The sequence below is a fragment of the Triturus cristatus genome, chromosome 3_2 (assembly GCF_964204655.1).
Source record: "Triturus cristatus chromosome 3_2, aTriCri1.1, whole genome shotgun sequence".
NCBI classification, from domain to species: Eukaryota; Metazoa; Chordata; class Amphibia; order Caudata; family Salamandridae; genus Triturus; species Triturus cristatus.
In genome coordinates, this window is record NC_140584.1 from 28,863,098 (window position 1) to 28,881,907 (window position 18,810).

An 18,810-nucleotide genomic window follows, 5' to 3' on the forward strand; every position below is an offset into this window, starting at 1 on the left:
TCCACAGGGTTTCTTCAGGGTCCACTGGGAAGGGTCCTTCTTTAAAATTACAACTGCAACTTACCCTTTGACTTGCATTGATTTTGCGGTCTGGTTCCCACGCTGCACACGGCTTCCGTGGGGCTCCTGGTTACTTACCTTGGGTGGTGTAGGAAAGTAGGATATGCTTCTTATGGTTACCATCACTTTTTGCTTGATGTGACACTGTTTTTGGCTAGTCTGACTGGCATCCTGCTAATCATGACCCCAATCTATCTGCTTTCTCCTTAAACTGTTGTGGTATGTACTTAGGTACACCCCAGATTGGATACTGGGGTACCCTTGTCAGTCCTTAGTATATGGTACCCATGTACCCAGGGCATAAGTACCCCAGAGGTCTCCCATGGTCTGCAGCATGTTTTATGCCACCCATGAGAGACTATTCAAAATGGAACTACAGGCCTGCCATTGCAGCCTGTGTAAGTTGGTGCATGACCACTTATCAAAGATATAGGTTTACTATATCTTAGGGTCACTGCACTTAAAACCTATAAGTCACCTCTATAGCAAGCTTTAACAATCCTGAAGGCAGGGTGCTAGGTTTTAAGTGAGAGAGTGCCCCTGCGTGAGTGGGACACCTCTACAACCAACGGAGCCCATTCTCCCGGGCTGCCAGTGCAGCAGCCATTTACTAATAGAGAGGGGCATTACGTGACCATGCGATGACCATCTCGAAATTGGCTGCAACAAACCCTTTCGTGTTATATAATAAATAAGTATTTTTATAAATACACGGTGTGGTTCTTTTTCACTTAATCTATATAAATAATATTATGTTCTGGTAGAACAAGCTGCTTCACACTCCTTCTGGACTAAGCTGAAGGCTGCTCTCCACAGCTACCACTTAGAGAGCTTTCTGAGGTTGTCTAAGACCACTAAATTCACCATAAGGGTTGTCAAGATTGGTGCAGGGTGCCAACTTACAAAAGTGTACACCATATACGAAGCCAGCTTCTCACAGGTACTATGTTCCAAAATCCACCCTCCCGTTTCCCGTTGTTTATGTATCCCACCATAACAAAACAAAAAAACTACCAAATACAAGTATTAGAACAGGCCCAAAGAAGTTGCCAGCACTGCAAGAGCAAAACGCTAGCAGACATTTGTTATGTTCTATTTTTTTAATAGGGTCGTTGAGTTGTACATAAGGTCTTCTTGGTTATATACAAGATAACAAAAATGCTTATAACACTATTTTTATTTTAACTTTTAAACAAGCTGCACACCGGCAACACAGCTCTACAACATAGTTTAAAGACATTGACAAAGCCAATATCTCTGGCTAACCACTTATACGGTCCTAAAGGCGGGGCCATATTGGCTATGCCAATGCTTGTTATGTAACAATTTCTTGTCATAAATTGAATCTACTTAGCATGCTGAGAAGTTATCAAAACATAAAACAGTCCTCACTTATGAGATACTAAAAAGGCATGTGGAACATTATCTGATCAATCGATAACAAGACTTCTGCTAATCCAGGAGGCAAAATCACTTTACTGTATGTCCTGATGTAGTCGCCCATATACTATGAAGGTGGAGTCTGGCACTTCCTGGTTAAGCGAGTGAATATGCCTGCTTATGCTACTCATTTTCATACTTTACATGCCTGCAAGAAAGGAAACCAACAGGAACATGCTCAACAAAATGGGACACTCCCATATGTCTAGTGCCACCCCACATTGCTTTGTTGACCCAGCCCTTTACTTCCAGCTCCAAATGGGTAGGGGTGCCATGTATATTGCAGTCACTTCATACAAAACCATCAGAAAAAAGGGTTAAGGCCTGGAAGCCAGCCATGACTCTAATAAATTGATGTTATGTTCTCACAGTTAGGTCCTTCCAATGAAACCCTCATCCGTATTAAGACATATGAAGCACTCACCCATCACCTCAGAGATGCAGCACAGAGACAGACTCAAACTGGCTGTACAGAAATTGGTCCCAGTGCTTCACTTCAGGGATCACATATACAGCTAGGCAACAGTAACAACTGAAATGAAATTAAAATAATTTATAAAGTGCACTAATACCTAAGATGACTTGGCTTTAACTCATAAAGAGGGTGACTGCTATCCTAGAGGCAACTAGATGCAGAAGTTGGCGCCACTGAAAAAGAGCCATTGCCTCTTTGATGATGATACTTTGTGCAGGAGTGAAGGCCCTCAGCCAACCTGCATGTATATTGACATCTATGAACTAAACCCTTCTTGATGGTAGCAGAGACGATTTGGAGAAATTCAAAGACAAAGTCATGTGGAAGATGGATGTAAAAATGAGGACTTATTTGATCTGGATGTCCTCCTTAGGCAGCCTTTCAAGGTAATGTAATAATGTACCTTCTGTAACTGGAGCTATGCAGGATCCAAAGTCCTCATCTTGTATTGGCAATTCTGATCTTGTGCAGTAACTCAGATTAAGTTTATGTGGCCCTAACAGTCTGCACCAAGAGTTTTCATCCTTGCTGGAAGAGGTATCCAGGAATTTTACCATTTGAATTGCTCTGCGGTATTCAAAGTTTGCACCACCTAACAAGGCTGAGTTCCTCTTATGAGCTTTAATGGAAGGAAAACGTCATGATGTCAGTAAAGTATTTAAGTAAAAATGTAGCTGTTTAAAATTGGAGAATACCTCCCCAACAATTGTGCAATGTGCAGAGCATACACCTTCTTTGTTATACACTCTACTTTCTCTTGCTGTGTGAAAAACAATTTAAGGGTGTTTACGTCCATGAGCACTGTGAACTAGAGGAGTTACACAGTATCAACCTCAATCAAAAGATAATCATGATTTAGGTCCTCAGAATAACCGTTACCATCTTTATGTAGCTGAAGTTTCTAAGCAAAAGTGACATTCAAAGGAAACACCGGCCTAGCGAAGACAGACCAAAGGTACGGATGGGAGGATAGAAAGCTACTACCCACAGTATCAGGGATAGTACAGATGTAGGAAGCTAGCTCTGTATATGTTATACCACAAGGTGGTTATACTGTGCACAGAGTCCAGGCGTTCCCCAGAAGTGTACAAAGAAACGCAAAACACAAAGTGCTCTATTAGTGGTAGTGTGGGCGAGCAGCCTAAGGCCTAACAAAGAGGAGTAGAAGACATGTATTGCACGGGTCAAGGGAGCCCAGCTCGGAAACGTTTGAGAACCACTGCCTTAGCCTTCGGGCTCAGTCCAGAAGGAGTGTAAAGCAGCTTGTTTTACCAGAATGCAATCCTATAGTGTAGATTAAGTGAAAAAGAACCACACAAGGCATTTATAAAATATATGTATTTATTATATAATACTCTCTACCATATACAAATATTGCCTACCCGGAGATATGCACAATTCACACAATACTTTGCATCGAAATGACGTAAATAGCACAAGATACACAGTGGACCCCAGTGGGGGACTAAACCATTTACTAAGAAAGTAGTATAAGAACCACAACTTGGGTCAAGACAGGGTCGAGAGGATGCAGAAGTGCTGGGGACCCAAGGAACCACCTAAGGTAAGTAGATAAGGACCCCACGGAGAGCATGTGCAGTGTGGGAACCCCATAGCGTTCTCCATACAAATCAACATGTAAGTCGCGGATGCAATTTAAGGATTAAGGACCCTCCCAGTGGACCCTGAAGAAACCCTGTGGAAGACAGAAGGTGGAGAGCCACCCCACCCGTAGATACCCTAGTACCCACATCATGAAGTGGTGTCAGAAACCGCAGACTAACCCAATGGAGGACTTCAGGAACGTGGAAAAGGAGAAAGTGTTCAGTGGAATCCAAAGGTAGATTCAGGATGAGAAGTACCTGCAAGCAGAGGGGACAGAGTCTATGTCCCTCAGGAGTGACTAGGAGATCTGGCAGACGAATGCTCACCAATGTCGGGTGTTGCAGGAGAGATGACGCTGACCTTGACTCTGTAGCAGTGAGGACATGGCGACGCTGAGGAAGACCAGGAGCTGTGCACGAGCTGTCCGAAGTCGGATGTCGTGCACTGAGGGGTCAGTGTCCGTCAGAAGCACCAACAAGCCTCCGCAACTGCAACCAATGTGGATGTCGAAGAAGGTGCAATGTCGGGACCAGCAATGTCCAGGGGACTTAGCACAAGCAGGGGAGTCAGGGCAGGCCCTGAGCAATCAGGGGAACCCAAAAGAAACAAAGGTGACCCTCAACAGGACCCAAAGGCCGGAGACACTGGAGTCGCAATAGCACCTCAAGCAGCTCACCAAAAGATGCAGACCGCGGAGCAGGCAATGTGGTATTGACAAAAATTCTGGTCACTGGAGATGCTTGAGGTTGGGGCTCGTTGGAGCCCAAAGATCTTGGTGGAGGGAAGCCAACAAGCCTTTGCAACAGCAAGTCGACGCGAAGCACAGGGGTTCAGTTCCTGTGGCTCCCACGAGGGATACTGGCCTTAAACTTAGTGAGAGGGCAGGGCAGGCCTAGAGAGCTGTGGAGAACCACCACCTGTGTTGCAGGAGTATGTAGGAGCTCAGAGTTAGCAGACCAGTCAGCTTGGTTGCAGTGCCTGCAGATACAGGGAAGTGACTCCTTCACTTCAAGGGAGATTCCTTCAAGTGTCTTGGATGCCCACAGGCCTTGGAAGATTCCAATATGGTGCACAGACAATGCAGCAGACTGAAAGGAGGACGAAGTGGAGCCCAAACGAAGTCCAGCGAAGTCCTGAGTGCCCAGACAGTAGAAGTTGAAGTAGTGTTTGAATTGAATTGTGTCCCACGACAAATCTAGGGACCCACCCACAATTAAGCCCTTAAGCATCCTAAGGAAAGGGTGGAGACGAATCAGGGGACCCTACCAGGGGAGGTGACTCATGTGCTTTGTCCAGTTTTGCGCCCGAGCGGGAGCCAGCGGCTCCCAGAGCTGTTTGAATTGGACTATTGCAGGGAGACACCAAATGTGCCCCTCATACAGACAGTGGTGCTGGCAAGCACACCCACCCGGCCCCAATACACTACATCCTGTCTGGGAGGTGGTCACACCTCCCTGTGACAAGATACCTATTGTTCTGCCTTCCCCTGCTTGTGCTTGGCTCAGCAGTAGGAGGGCAGAATCGTGTCTCTGGTCGGCAGCAGCCATGTTGTGCTGTCCAGGTCTAGAAGACTGGTACCGGGAGCACTGAGAGCCTAACGGAGGGCTCTTCCAGTGCTTGAAATCATACCTCTCACACCGTTTACAGTTTGGGGGTATGATTCCAACATGTTTGATACCAAACATGATGAGATTTGTTGCAGGCGATTTCGAGATGGCCATCATGTAATTACGCTGTACTCCTCTATAGAGAATATGGCTGCTTCCCTTACAATCCGGGAGAATGGGCTCCGTAGGCTGTAGGGATGTCCTCCTCATGCAGGGGCACCCACACACTTAGAACCAAGCACCCTGCCTTTAGGATTGCAAATGCCTGCTATAGGGGTGACTTTTAGGTTAAGTGCAGTGACCCTAGATATTGGAAACCTATATCTTTCGTAAGTGGTGCAAGCACCAGCTTACACAGGCTACATTGGCAGGCCTGTAGTTACAGTTTGAATGGTCTCCCATGGGTGGCATAATGCATGCTTCAGCCCATGGGGCACCTCTGGGGTACCTGTGCCCTGGGCACCTTAGTATCATATACTAGGGACTGACCAGGGTACAACCAGTATCCAATCTGGGATGTACCAAAGTACTGAACATAACAATTTAAGGGAGAAAGCTGAGAGACTGGGGTCCTGATTAGCAGGATCCCAGTCAGACTAGTCAAAAACAGCTTAGCACCAGACAAAAAGTGGGGGTAACCATAAAAGCAGATCCTACTTTCCTACACAGTGCTAGCTGGCATGGCATACAGGAAATGTGCAGTGGTAGTCAGCATGGACTAGGTGAGGGGGACCTTCTTCACTCCCAATGCCCTAGGTACCGTTTACTAGGGACTTACAGGGGGCCTGAAGGGCCAAGCGTGGAATAGTTTTTAGGGAAGAAGCCGTGGCACAGGAGACCAGGTTGGCAGTGACCCTGTGCACAACAATCGAAACAACATCAATGTCCAGGCAAAAAGTGAGGGCTGACCATACCAAAAGAGGGACTTTCTCTCAACAGAGATCAAAAGTAGGATGCTTTCACACTCCAGAATTTGGCAGGGAAAGGGAAAGGCAGGGTTACATACTCCCTCCATCCATGTGTGCAGCTCAGTGACAGGTGTCTGCATGTAGCAGGACTGGTAGGCACAAAAAGTAGGTTGCAGTATAGTATTTAGCTGGTGCTGGTACCTCCTGTTTCCTGCCCTTTTCCCCTTTGGTGCCTGCATATTTGAGTCCAGAGGCAAAAGGGGGTCCATAAAAAATCTAGCCTCCATTCCATATTGCAAGACCAGCCTTCAAAACCTGGTGTTTTTCTTCTTCATAACTCACAGATTTAAGAGGTGTTAGAAAACACATGCTCATGCTCGTCCAGGAAAGATACACAGTATGAGTGAAAGCCATCCACTGCAACCTTTTGGGGGCAAAGCACACATTATTAGAGAAGGGTCTGTTGTAGCAACAAGATGCCATGCTAAAGAAGTAGAAAGGAGGAAATGGCAGGGTGGGCTCTCTGGCGGGGAACAATAGAATGAGAGAAATGAGTTCCAGTCCACTCAATCAGCAGAAAAATCAGCACTGTAGAGAATGCCCACCCCCACATAATAAACACAAGGATGCTTGCTAATGGGTGCACACAACTTTGAATATGAGGCACTGAGAGGCAACTAACAAGGTGGTAAGGAACCAACTGGTTTAAAGTGAATCATAATGTAGGAGTTACTAAATCACTACTCAAAACTCCTACCAGAAAATCAACTTTTCTGGACAAAGTGACAGGAAATGCATGATATGCATTAGTACACAATAAATTCTTAAGACTGCAGACAACACCTTTAAATGTTTGTGCTTGTACAGATGCACACAAGTTTTCAGCCAGTCAAGCATTAATCCAATATAGCAAAATATACAGTACCAGAAACTGAAGATGGAAAAGCAAGCGTGTCAATAGGTAGTTTAAAATGTATAGTCCGGAAACAGATTAGATTGATACTACCCTCACCCTCTCACCTGTGCACTTGTGACATCTGGGGCAAGGAACTGTGAATCTTTTAGCAGTTCGCAGATCTCAGCACGAGTCCCTTCTCCATTTGGGAGACGAGCAGCTGCATCACGTACTGGGTGGGATAGAGAAAAAAGGTGGGTTAAATATTACATGGGGGAGCAATCTAGGGCATCTCTCAAACTTTTCCAGTGAAATTTAAGTCTTTCCACTCCATCCTGCTTCAGAGATCAATCCATACACTCTAACTGGGATCAACCTCAGTAACGTCTTATGAACTAAGTTTGGCAATACAATCTTCACCTGCATCTTTTAAGCTACTAATTTTCTGTTGCCAATTTGCCGCTTTTATGCCCACACGCATGCAGAGTTTTCTTTTTTGTTCCTTTTGCATTTCACTTATTATTTATGCTCTATCATATTTTGTGTCTCGTGAAGATGCTAAGAGACTGTTAAATGCTCTTTTTCATGGGCCCTCAGCATGAGCAACGATTTATCAAAATGATAGGGGTAGCATAAGTGAAGATACACACCCGTTGACCTCTGATGACTTCAATGTGTCACCAATGCTCCTTAATCTCCTTTTTTACTCAGAAGGGACTAAGGATAGGGCAAGGCATGTCAACAACACAAAGTAAACATAGTGCTTACAGATCGTGCTTGCTTTCTATTCTTTCTGCTGCCTAGATGACCACCGACAGCAGAGGTAGGAAGGGCAGTGAGTGGGTACCAAGAGACAGCAAAGAGTGGCAGCTGCTACTGTGAGCTATCCCTAATCAAAGGTCAAGATACTTTGAGGAAACGATGCTTATAACGAACAGCACAGTTATGTATGGTCACCCATCAAACGTGTCATCAATGGGCAAGAAGTGATATCACTGATAGGATGGCTTGTCGAATGTGATAAACACCCACACCACTCTTCATCTCTGTCCTTTCCGAATGTGGAAAAGTGGCTGGACACAATCTAGAAGAAACCAGCAACCATGCTTACTTTCAGGTAGCCAAAACAACATTACTTCGCCTGGCTATCTCCCCTCTCTGGTCTCTGCTTCTATGGATCATGTATCCCCAGTGTAGGCTGGCAGGAAATGCTTATGTGCAAAAACTGCTGTGACGCCAATAATGTGCATGCTATGAAGTATTGAAATTGCTGTGGCGGCAAACAGGAGGACATTCCTCAACATGACAAATGGAAAAAGACTGGGAAGAGTGCCAACCAACACAGGCATTTTCATTCAGGTGATAAAACACAAAGGACAGACAAATGGCTAGCCCATTAAAAAATCTATGTGAGCCAGAAATATGCACTAAGGGCCTCATGTAGGTAGCTAAATACCGGTCGGTAACGGCCGAAATTCGGTAAATATCCCGTTACCGACCGGTATTTAGCTATTTGGGATGTAGGAGGCATAATTCAGGATTCGGTAGATTACCGAATCGGTAAAATACCGAATCGGTAAATACCGAATCCTGAATGTAGGGAGCACTCTAAAGAGTGCAAATTAGAATTAAGAATTCGTTATTTACCACCAAATACAGGTTGGTGATAAATAACGAATACCTTGCAAAACGCAATATTTTGCAGATGTAAGAGTGCCATGTGGCAGACATACATGCCCTTAGGGCATGTATGTGCGCCACATGTGCACACATGCAAGAATCAGGGGTGCAACAGGGTGTCAATGTGACACCCTGCCACCCTTGTATATGCTCCCCCCATTACCGAATCGGTATTTACCGAATCGGTAATGGTGACTGGCTTCCCATTGATTCCTATGGGCCTCCAGGCCCATAGGAATCAATGGGAAGGTATGCCCCATTACCGAATCGGTAAATACCGATTCATATTTACCGAATTTTTCCGATTCGGTAAAATTTACCGAATCATTTCCTACATCACATTTACCGATTCATAAATACCGAATCGGTAAAATTCGGTATTTATGAATCGGTAAATGTGTTGCTACCTACATATGGCCCAAAGTATCTATGATGCTACTTGGCACACAAGTAACATAATTGTGTGCTAACTAGCATCACAGCAACTTTGTACCAACACAAGTAAGCAAAAGTTCCTTTACAAAAATTAGAAGGAACGGCGCTCAACGCAAACCACCTAGCTACACTTGAAAGGTTTTCCATTGAACTAATCCTAAAAAGATGATTTCTGCAAAAAGCATTTGACCTCTGCGGAAGCACACATTAAATGGTAATTGTAAATTGCATTTATACAGCACTTGCTACCCCTGAGGAGGAATTGATTCACTTTGCTAGTAGCACTCTACTTCAAAAGTCAAGGTTTGAGGTAATTAGGTAGTAAATTTGTATTATGAGAGTCATTTTTTGTGTAGGATTAGTTGTGTTATGCTTGCACTCTTGAGATCTCATGCATTTACTTTAGAGTTTTGATGAGGGATAGAATAATTAACAAATAAAAATTTCAGTAAGACGCTTCTCCAGTTAGAGCATGGATTTAAACTCTTCTTAGGGAAGTTATAGCCTGGAGGAAAGCTACCTTCCAAGAGAGGAACTGCAGAAGACAAGAATGCAGTGGTTCAAAAGGTGTGGAATTTAGTCTACTGAGAACAACATTAAAATTCTACCAAGGTACTGATGGTGTACGTGGTGGAAGGATACTTACCCAGTAAGCATCTGTTCTTGCATGTAGAACTATAGATTCACATGCTTTGCATACCCCTGCCATCTACTGTTGGGTCCGGATGTTTGCAAATAGTTTTTCTTCGAAGAAGTCTTTCCAGTCACGAGGTAAGGTGACTCCTCCTTTCGGTGATAGTGCGCATGGGCATCGACTCCATTGTTAGATTGCTTTCCCGCAAGAGAGTGAGAATGGAGTAAATAAGTGTAGTACTGAGATGTCCATGCGTATGTAATGTAAATAATGAGAAATGCTTCAATTACAGGTGTCCGGGAAGGGCACCTGTGAATCTACAGGTCTACATGCCAAGAACCAATGCTTACTGGGTAAGTAACATAATTCGTTCGAGGCATGTGTGCTGTAGATACACATAAGTTGCATAGACTTTGTAGCAGTATTCTGCCAAAGCGGTGGCTAGCCAGTAGATGTTGCAGTTGTCTGAAAAAGTGTCTTTAGTGCTACTTGCCCTCCATTGGCTTGTTGACGTGCTAACACATCTACACAATAGTGTTTGGTAAATGTATGTGGCGTAGACCATGTTGTTGCTTTACAAATGTCAGCTATATGAATGTTACCTAAAAATGCTATTGATGCCCCTATTTCGAGAGTGGAATGCGCTCCAGGGGGTATAGATAAAGTCATTTTAGCTTTTGCATAGCAAGTTTGAATTCATTTAACAATCCATCTTGAAATACCAGATTTAGAGATAGGATTGCCTTTGTGAGGTGGAGCAAAAGCAACGAACAGTTGCTTTGTCTCACGTGAATGTTTTGCCCTCTCAATAAAGTACAATAACACTCTTCTCACATCAAGTGTGTGAAGAGGTCGTTCTGCTACATAATCGGGTTTAGGCAAGAACACAGGTAACTCAACCGATTAGTTAATATGAAAAGCAGAAACTACTTTAGGGAGGAACTTTGGATAGGTGCAAAGAACTACCCTATATTTGTTGAGCTGAAAGAAGGGTTCTTCTAAGGTTAATGCCTGCAGTTCTCCAACTCTCCTTAATGAAATGATTGCAATGAGAAATGCAACCTTGCATGAAAGGAACTGTAAAGGACAATTATGTAACGATTCAAAGGGTGGACCCCTAGGCCCTGATAGTACAATGTTAAGGTTCCAGACTGTTGCCGGAGGTATTCTGGGTGGTATTACTCTCTTTAAGCCCTCCATAAAGGCTTTAACGACAGGAACTTTGAACAAGGATAAATGCAGTCTGTTCTGCAAATACGCCGTCATTGCTGCAAGGTGCAAACAAATAGAAGTGTAAGCTAGACCAGTTTGATGTAAGTGCAAAATGTAATAAATAATGTTTTGAACAGAAGCATCCAGAGGATTAATTTTGTTGTTGTTACAATAGACTACAAATCATTTCCACGTTGCTGAATTACAAGCTCTAGTAGTGGGCTTTCTTGCTTCTTTTAGAATAGTCAGACAATCTGGTGGCAAGTTTAAATATCCAAACTCTATGATTCCAGGAGCCAAATTGCTAAGTTGAGCTCCTTGGGATTTGGATGCCTGATTTCACCATGGTTCTGAGTGAGAAGGCTGGAAGTGTGATGCAGCTTTTGATGTGGAACTACTGACAGCTCCAACAGGGTGGTAAGCCCATTGGTTGGTGAGCCCATGTGAAAGCTACCAAAATTAATGTGAGGGATGTTAGAATAAGTTTCCGAACCAGAAACGGAAGGAGTGGGAGAGGCGGAAAAGCATAGGCAAATATCCCTGACCAATTCATCCATAGGGCATTGCCTTTGGATAGAGGACGTGGGAACCTGGAGGCCAAGTTTAGGCATTTTGAGTTGTCCACTGTGGCGAACGGATCTATTTGTGGAAATCCCTATTGTTGAAAGTATGGAAGGAGAACTTGGGGATGAAGTTGCCACTCTTGTATTTGCTGCCTCTTTCTGCTGAGGAGGTCGGCAATCTGATTGTTTCCTCCTGGAAGGTGCTCCGCCAGAAAATGAATCATGAGATTGATTGCCCAGCTCCTAGGGACAGACAGACAGAGAGAGAGTGGGTGAGTGGGTGAGTGGGTGAGTGAGTGAGTGAGTGAGTGAGTGAGTGAGTGAGTGAGTGAGTGAGTGAGTGAGTGAGTGAGTGAGTGGGTGAGTGAGTGGGTGAGTGGGTGGGTGGGTGGGTGGGTGGGTGGGTGGGTGAGTGAGTGAGTGAGTGAGTGAGTGAGTGAGTGAGTGAGTGAGTGAGTGAGTGAGTGAGTGAGTGAGTGAGTGTGTCCCTGTTTTTGTATATGGTACATAGTTGTCCGTGTGGACTAGAACAACTTTGCCTATGAGATGAGACTGAAAAGCTTTCAGTGCTAGAAATACTGCTAGAAGCTCTAGATAGTTGATGTGGAGATGTTTGTGCTTGTTGTTCCAGAGACCCTGGACTGTGTAATCGTGGAGATTGGCACCCCAACCTGTGAGAGATGTGTTTGTTTTTAGCACAATCTGTGGAAGAGGGTCGATGGAAGAGCTGCCCTTTGGATACATTTTGTGGGTTCCACCACTACAGAGAGCAATGAGTGCGGCTGTCTACCAACACTAGATCAGTTAATTGACCCTGTGACTGATTCCACTGACGTGCTAAGCAGTCTTGTAGAGGACGCATGTGTAGTCTTGCATGGGGTCCTATTGCAATGCATGACACAATCATCCCTAGCAGCTGCCATGAAAGTTCTGGCTGGCAAGGACTGGTTGGCTTAAAACTGAAGCAACAGAGTTTGGATGTTGTGAATTCTACCTGCATTGGGAGAAGCTAGAGCTGTGTGAGTGTTGAGAGTGGCTCCCAGATAAGACTGTATCTGTGAAGGATTAACATGAGACTTTTGCACATTGACCGTGAAACCCAATTGGGGGAGTAGGTCCGGCGTGATCTGAATGTGTTGCAGACATTTGTGTTACGTGCTGGCTTTGATGAGCCAATCATCTATGTACAGGAAGACGTGAATGTGTTGTCTTCTGAGGTGAGCTGCCACTACTGCAAGGCATTTTGTAAAGACTCTGGGAGCAGTAGTTACTCCAAATGGGAGTACGGTGAATCAGTAGTGTTTGCCTGCTATTACAAATCTGAGGTATTTGCAAAGCTGGATGAATTGGAATGTGAAAGCGTGTGTCTTAAGTCTAGTGTAAACATAAAATCGCCTTGCTGTAAAAGCGGAAGCACCTGTTAAAGCATTACCATATGGAAGTGTTCTGACAGTATGTATTGGTTTAACATTCTGAGATCCAGAATCAGTCTTAAGGAGCCATCCTTCTTGGGGGTTAGAAAAAAAGAGAGAGTAAACCCCTGAACCTTGGTACTGTAATAGAACTGGTTCTATGGCACCCTTTAGTAAGAGCGATTGCACTTCTTGCTTGAGTAACTGTAAGTGGTCTGGCAATAGTTTGTGAGAGCGAGGTGGAATGTTTGAAGGGTTGGTAGTGAGCTCCAGGCAATAACCATGTTGGGGAAGTCCTTTTATCCATTTGTCGGTTGTTATGAACTGCCAAATGGGGAGAAACTGATAAAGTCTTCCCCTGACAGGTGTTTAGAAATCGGGAGTAGTTTGGGCACGTCAATGCTTATTGGGGGAAGGGGTGTTACGGGGTGTGGCGCCCCTACCTCTACCTTTGGAGTTGTTTCCTCAATACCCTCCTCTATAGAAACCTCTAAAGGAAGAGGATTGAGTGTTGCCTTTGTAAGGTGAAGGATTCGGGTCTGAGAGTATGGTTTTAGACCCTGCCCGATAGAAGGAGCGGCGAAAGGAGCATCTAGTTGAAGGAGACTGGAGTGCTCCCATGAACTTTGCCACTTCAGTCTCCTTTTTCATCTTTTCAAGAACCTGATCGACCTCGGGACCAAAAAGATGTTCCTTGTCAAAGGGGGTGTTTAGGATAAACTGTTGGACTTCGGGTTTAAACTCGGAAATCCTAAGCCATGCATGACTACTAAGGAGAATGCTGGGATTAACTTCTTTAGCTGTAGTGTCAGCAGCGTCTAGAGCACACCTAATTGAAGAGTTAGAAATTAGCTTGCCATCTCGAACCAATTCTTGAGCTTTAGCCTTGTGTTCTTCCGTCAGATATTGGAGAAGCTGCTCCATTTCATCCCTGTGTGCCCAGTCGTACCTAGCTAGTAGGCCCTGTGTATTTGCAATTCACCAGTGAATGAGCAGCTACACATTTTCCTGAAGCATCTATGAGCTTAGATTCTTTGTCTGGAGGTCTTTGGACTCCAGATCGATCTCGAGCTCCGAATCAGACTCTGGAACTGAGAAGACCTCATCTTCTTCTGCTGCTAATACCTCAATTTCTTCATGCTCAGACTCTTCACAGAAGATATCTGGAGCGTGTTCTAAACCTTGGTGCTAAATTTCACGACATCGAGCCCGACGATCGCAAGGAGTCTTTTTGTACCAGAACGATTTACAAGCGTCGCAGTCTTCTTCTTTGTGCTCCGTAGACAAGCACAAGTTACACACTTGATGCGAGTCGTGCAAGGGTACTTAGTGTGGCACCGAGGACAGAATTTTAATGGACTCCATTCCACTGACACAAGGCTAGTCTGACGCGGTAAGGCAGGAAGGTTGCCCACAGAGTTTTCAATCGAAAGTGAAGGATTCGTTGACCGAAACAATACACGGAGAAGTGTGGAAACGCGTACGAAACAATACTGTCGAGGGTAGAATGGATTGTGCACCGAGAGGAACCCAAAGAACAGTTTTGAATCGGAGCGCAGCAATACACGTCTGAACATGATGGAGGAAAAAAACAATCTAACAATAGAGTCGATGCCCATGCGCACAATCCCCGAAAGGAGGAGTCACCTTACCTCGTGGCTGAAAAGACTTCTTCAAAGAAAAACAACTTGGAAACATCGTGACCCACCACTAGATGACAGGAGTATGCAAAGCATGTGTATCTACAGCACACATGCCTCGATCTAGTTCTTTTTAGCCCTTGCATGTAGAGAGCTGGCTCTGTATATACTATACCAACGTGAGGTATAGTGTGCACAGAATCCAGTGGAACCCCAAAGGTAGGCAGAGGTAAAGTTATATAGCACCTCACTATTTGTGGTAGTGTGGTCGAGCAGTAAGGCAGTATCAGAGGACAGTGTTAAGCATTTGTTGTACCCACTCAGACAGCAAATGAATTCACACATTCAAAGACTGAACATAAGACTAATTTTTTTTGTATAAAAATATTCTTTTAGTTATTTTATGACCTAGAACCAAGCAAGCCTGGCACAGGAAAGGGATAAAAACTTTGCAGTAAATATACAGTTGTAATACAGTTTTGGATTATAATGGTATATTTACTTTGTTTTGACTTACAGTATTGTTTTAGAGAAATGCAATGCTTTGTAAATACATTAGATAGACTTCAACAGGGTTCTCAGTAAAATAACAGGTAAGATACTTTTTAGATTGCTTTTCCTACTCAGAGTAGTATACCTGGAAACTATTCTGGAACGTTTCCTGCAAAGAGGTAAGTAAAATCGTTTTTGTTAAATAGCACAATTTTAAAGAATTTCTTTAGGTTTTTCAAACTCCACACTTAGAAACTTTTCCAAGAAAAACAGTCCATGTTATTCTATGGAGGAAAATAGTGTTATAGGTTTTCGGGTAAGTATTCGGTAGTGGGAGTTGAGGTTTTGGAGTAGACTAAGGGGTCTCCCAGGGTCAAGGAGGCACTCTTGTTACACCCTCAGCAGTACTAGTGCTGAGGCCAAATGTTATCCAATGGGTGGTAGTGGTGCTCCGGTTGGTGGCTGCTGACGAGCAGGCCACAAGGTTGTGGGAGCCAAGCTCCTGGTGTTAGGTTCAGGGCAAAGGGGGATCCGGTTTAGCCCACAAAGTGCAACTGCAGCGGCGCAGGGGCGGCTGGGTGCAGGGCGCTGTTTTGGCGTCGAGTGCCCTGTTGTTTTCAATGGGGATTTTCGGTTTTGGTTTTCAGCTGCAGGCTCGGTCTAGCAAGACTTCTGGAAGAAACCAACAGCTGGGCAGGTAAGTTGGAGGGCTCGGGATGAAGGTGCACCTCGGGTTCTTTTCTCAAGGGCGCAGGGCGGCTGGATGCCGGGGTGTCTTCTGAGGTCAGATATCACCTTTCTGGGCCACTCACAGTTGGGGGGGTCTCCGTACAGAGGCTGCAGGTGACGTCGGGGAGTCCTGGAGGGGTCAACCCACAGTGGACTCAGACTCTGGAGCGCTGGGGGACCTCAATGGGACGGTGGGCCACTCGAACTCAGGTCGTAGGCGACGGGTGCAGTGGTGGTTTCAGGCGTCAGGTTTCTTTTTCCTCAGGAGGCTCGGAGTCTTTTGTTGGCGTTTCTTCTGAACAGAGCTGCTGTTCACAGGAGATCCGGTCTTTCTTTAAGGCAGTCAGTTCTCCCAGGGGTTTCTGGAAGTCGCTGGCTGCAGGACAAGACAATTTTTGGCGCAGGATCACTGGAAACTGCAGAAGGGCCGGTAGGGCTGGAGCCAAGTCAGCTGTTCTCTGCAGTCTCCTCTACTGGGCATCTTCTTTCGTCCTTTTTCTTCTTAGGTTCCGGAATCTGCCTTCTTGGTTCAGGGCTGCCCCCTAAATACTGTATTTAGGGGGCGTTTTAGGGGTCTCGAGGTCAGTAGCTAATGGGCTACTGACCCTAGGGTGAGTACACCCTTGGTGTGCTCACCCCACCTGGGGGAGTGAGCACAATCCCTAATCCTGATTGGGGAGTGCCTGCCATGTGCAAGATGGCGGGCACTGAAGAGTGGGCTTCTACTCGCCTCCCCCACCTGAGGGATGGAGTTAGCAGAGATGGGCACACCTTCTGGGCTGGCTAGTTTTTTCCACCTGTTCTCCCACCGAAAAGGAGGGGGAGACAGGAAGGGGGCCTGCTCCTGATAGCAGGAGAGGCTGGGGGTCGCATTACAAAGGCTGCCAGGCCTTTGAAGCTCCCCTGCCACAGATGGCTCTCCCTGGCCTGGGGGAAGTGTGAATACTTCTGCCCAGGAAAGGTTTTGTTTCTGGGCTCAGGGAGAGAAGGCTCCCACCCTAGGGGTCCAGAAACATGTCTAGTGGTGGCAGGCTGGTGTGTACCAGTCAGGGAACCCACCAGAGGCTGGTCGTTTTCAGGGGGCATCTCTAAGATGCCCTCTGTGTGCATTTTCTCATCATATCCCACACTGGCATCAGTGTGGGTTTAATGTGCTGAGAACTTTGATACTAAACTTCTCAGTCTTCAGTGTAGCCATTATGGTGCTGTGGAGTTCATAATGACAAGCTCCCAGCACCATATACTCTTAATGGCAGCACTGCACTTACAATGTCTACAAATGGACTTACAGCAAACAAATGGACGGAATGCTGACAATGCAAACATGTGCCCCCAGTTCAAAGATCTCGGTTAAATCCATCGTTCTTTTACCCACTACGCCACCCCAGTTTGGACCCAGCCATGTGCAAATCAGTCTTGACCCTGTGCCCCTGGCCTGGCAGACCGAACTGCCAGGCCAGGTCCTCCCTGGGCCGGAAACAAGCATCCTGGGACCGGTTTCAGGGTATGTCACCCTTCTTCAGCAAGGCTAGCTTGAATCCAGTGGCACAGTGAGCAAGGGTCCTGTATTTATCCAAATATTTTTCATGCAAATAAACCTTTTCTCTATTCATTCAAATAAAACTGTGTTTGCATGACGTTATTAAATTTAGACTTTTTGTGTCTAAAAATTGTTAGATGTTTTTTAAACATTGCTAAAAAGGAATTAGGGTTAGTTTTGAATCCTAGAATATGTCACTATTGCTGTTTGATAGTGGGAAACAACAATAATAAATAAAGAATGATGGTGCACTGTACTGTGATAAAATATAAACTGATCTGATCTGATTGTTTTTTCCAAAATATCCTAGAGGCATCAATGCATATTGTTACATTTTAATGATTGCACCATGATTTCGGAGTTTTTGTGTTGCTTCGCCTTTGTTCACATAATAATATTCAGTATGGGATATGTTCTTTTAGATGAAGGCACCACCTTAGGGTCGTCAGGTTGGTGTTCTGCATTTTGTGTTTTCTATGAAACATTGTAAATGTTAATGTACAGTTGCTCTACCAAGCCACCATATCTATACATCAGGAAAATATTACATTGTGCTCAGTCGCTAACACACGTCATATTTCCACATATTCAGCAGAAATCATGTTGTTTTCTGGTGCCTAAGTTCACTTATCATTCAATTTGGCTGCATATAGAAATAGCAAGCGCACCTTTTAAGTAACATATTTGCTGTGCTGTCATTTTACTGCTTCTTCTGAAACCCTCTCTCTGTTGGTTTTCTCCTCCGAATAGTCCTCTTTACCAAATACATCTGTGTATCTCTGTTCTTAAATAAATCCTTCTCACTGCACGTGTGCCACAAATATTCGTTTTTCCAATGCTTTTTTACTTTTAGCAATAGTCCATATAAAGGTCATTTTACTTCACGGATGTAATGAGTGCTAAAAGTCCGGTGGGGCAACAGAGCACCTTGTTTAGCTCTTGTAATGATTTGCAACAGGTTGAAAGTAATTTACTTTGCGTGCATGTAAATGAATTTATGGTGCAGAATATAAATTAAAAATGCCACCCATTTTTCTACAAACTATACTAAGATAGACAGTATTGCCAGAGAAAAAAATGGATTCTGCAAATTGTATAGATACCCATGATTTTTTAAATACGAAAAGCCAAGAGGTTAAAGCATGCTAGGGCAAAGTAGACATATTAAACATCAAAGTTGCACTCCATCATATAATATATTACCTTCTGCCTATTTGACAGGAAATACAAATCATATATAAAGAAAACAAATTTTACTTGAAAACCTAACCTATCCTTTAGCACTACTGACAGAAAGGAAACCCGAGCAGAGTCCAAAGCAGGGCCTCGGTATGCCCACTCGCTGATGCACAATCATGCATCACAAAAAGTAAATTAGCATAAAAAGAGACGTGGAGCTTAAAAACTCCCAAAATGGAGAGGGAGAGGTGCTGCAAAAGCACACACCTTGAAATGTAGCTTACAGAGCAGCAGTACTGGATGT

General features: G+C 44.7%; 1 protein-coding gene across 1 annotated transcript in view; it reads right to left on the reverse strand.

Moving 5' to 3' along the window:
• NFRKB (nuclear factor related to kappaB binding protein) overlaps positions 1–18,810 on the reverse strand; it is a 627,787-nt gene that overhangs the window by 337,786 nt on the left and 271,191 nt on the right. The window contains exon 17 of the mRNA XM_085647204.1: positions 7,116–7,222. Coding sequence (XP_085503330.1) covers positions 7,116–7,222 — 107 coding nt within the window. The remainder of the gene's footprint in view (positions 1–7,115; positions 7,223–18,810) is intronic.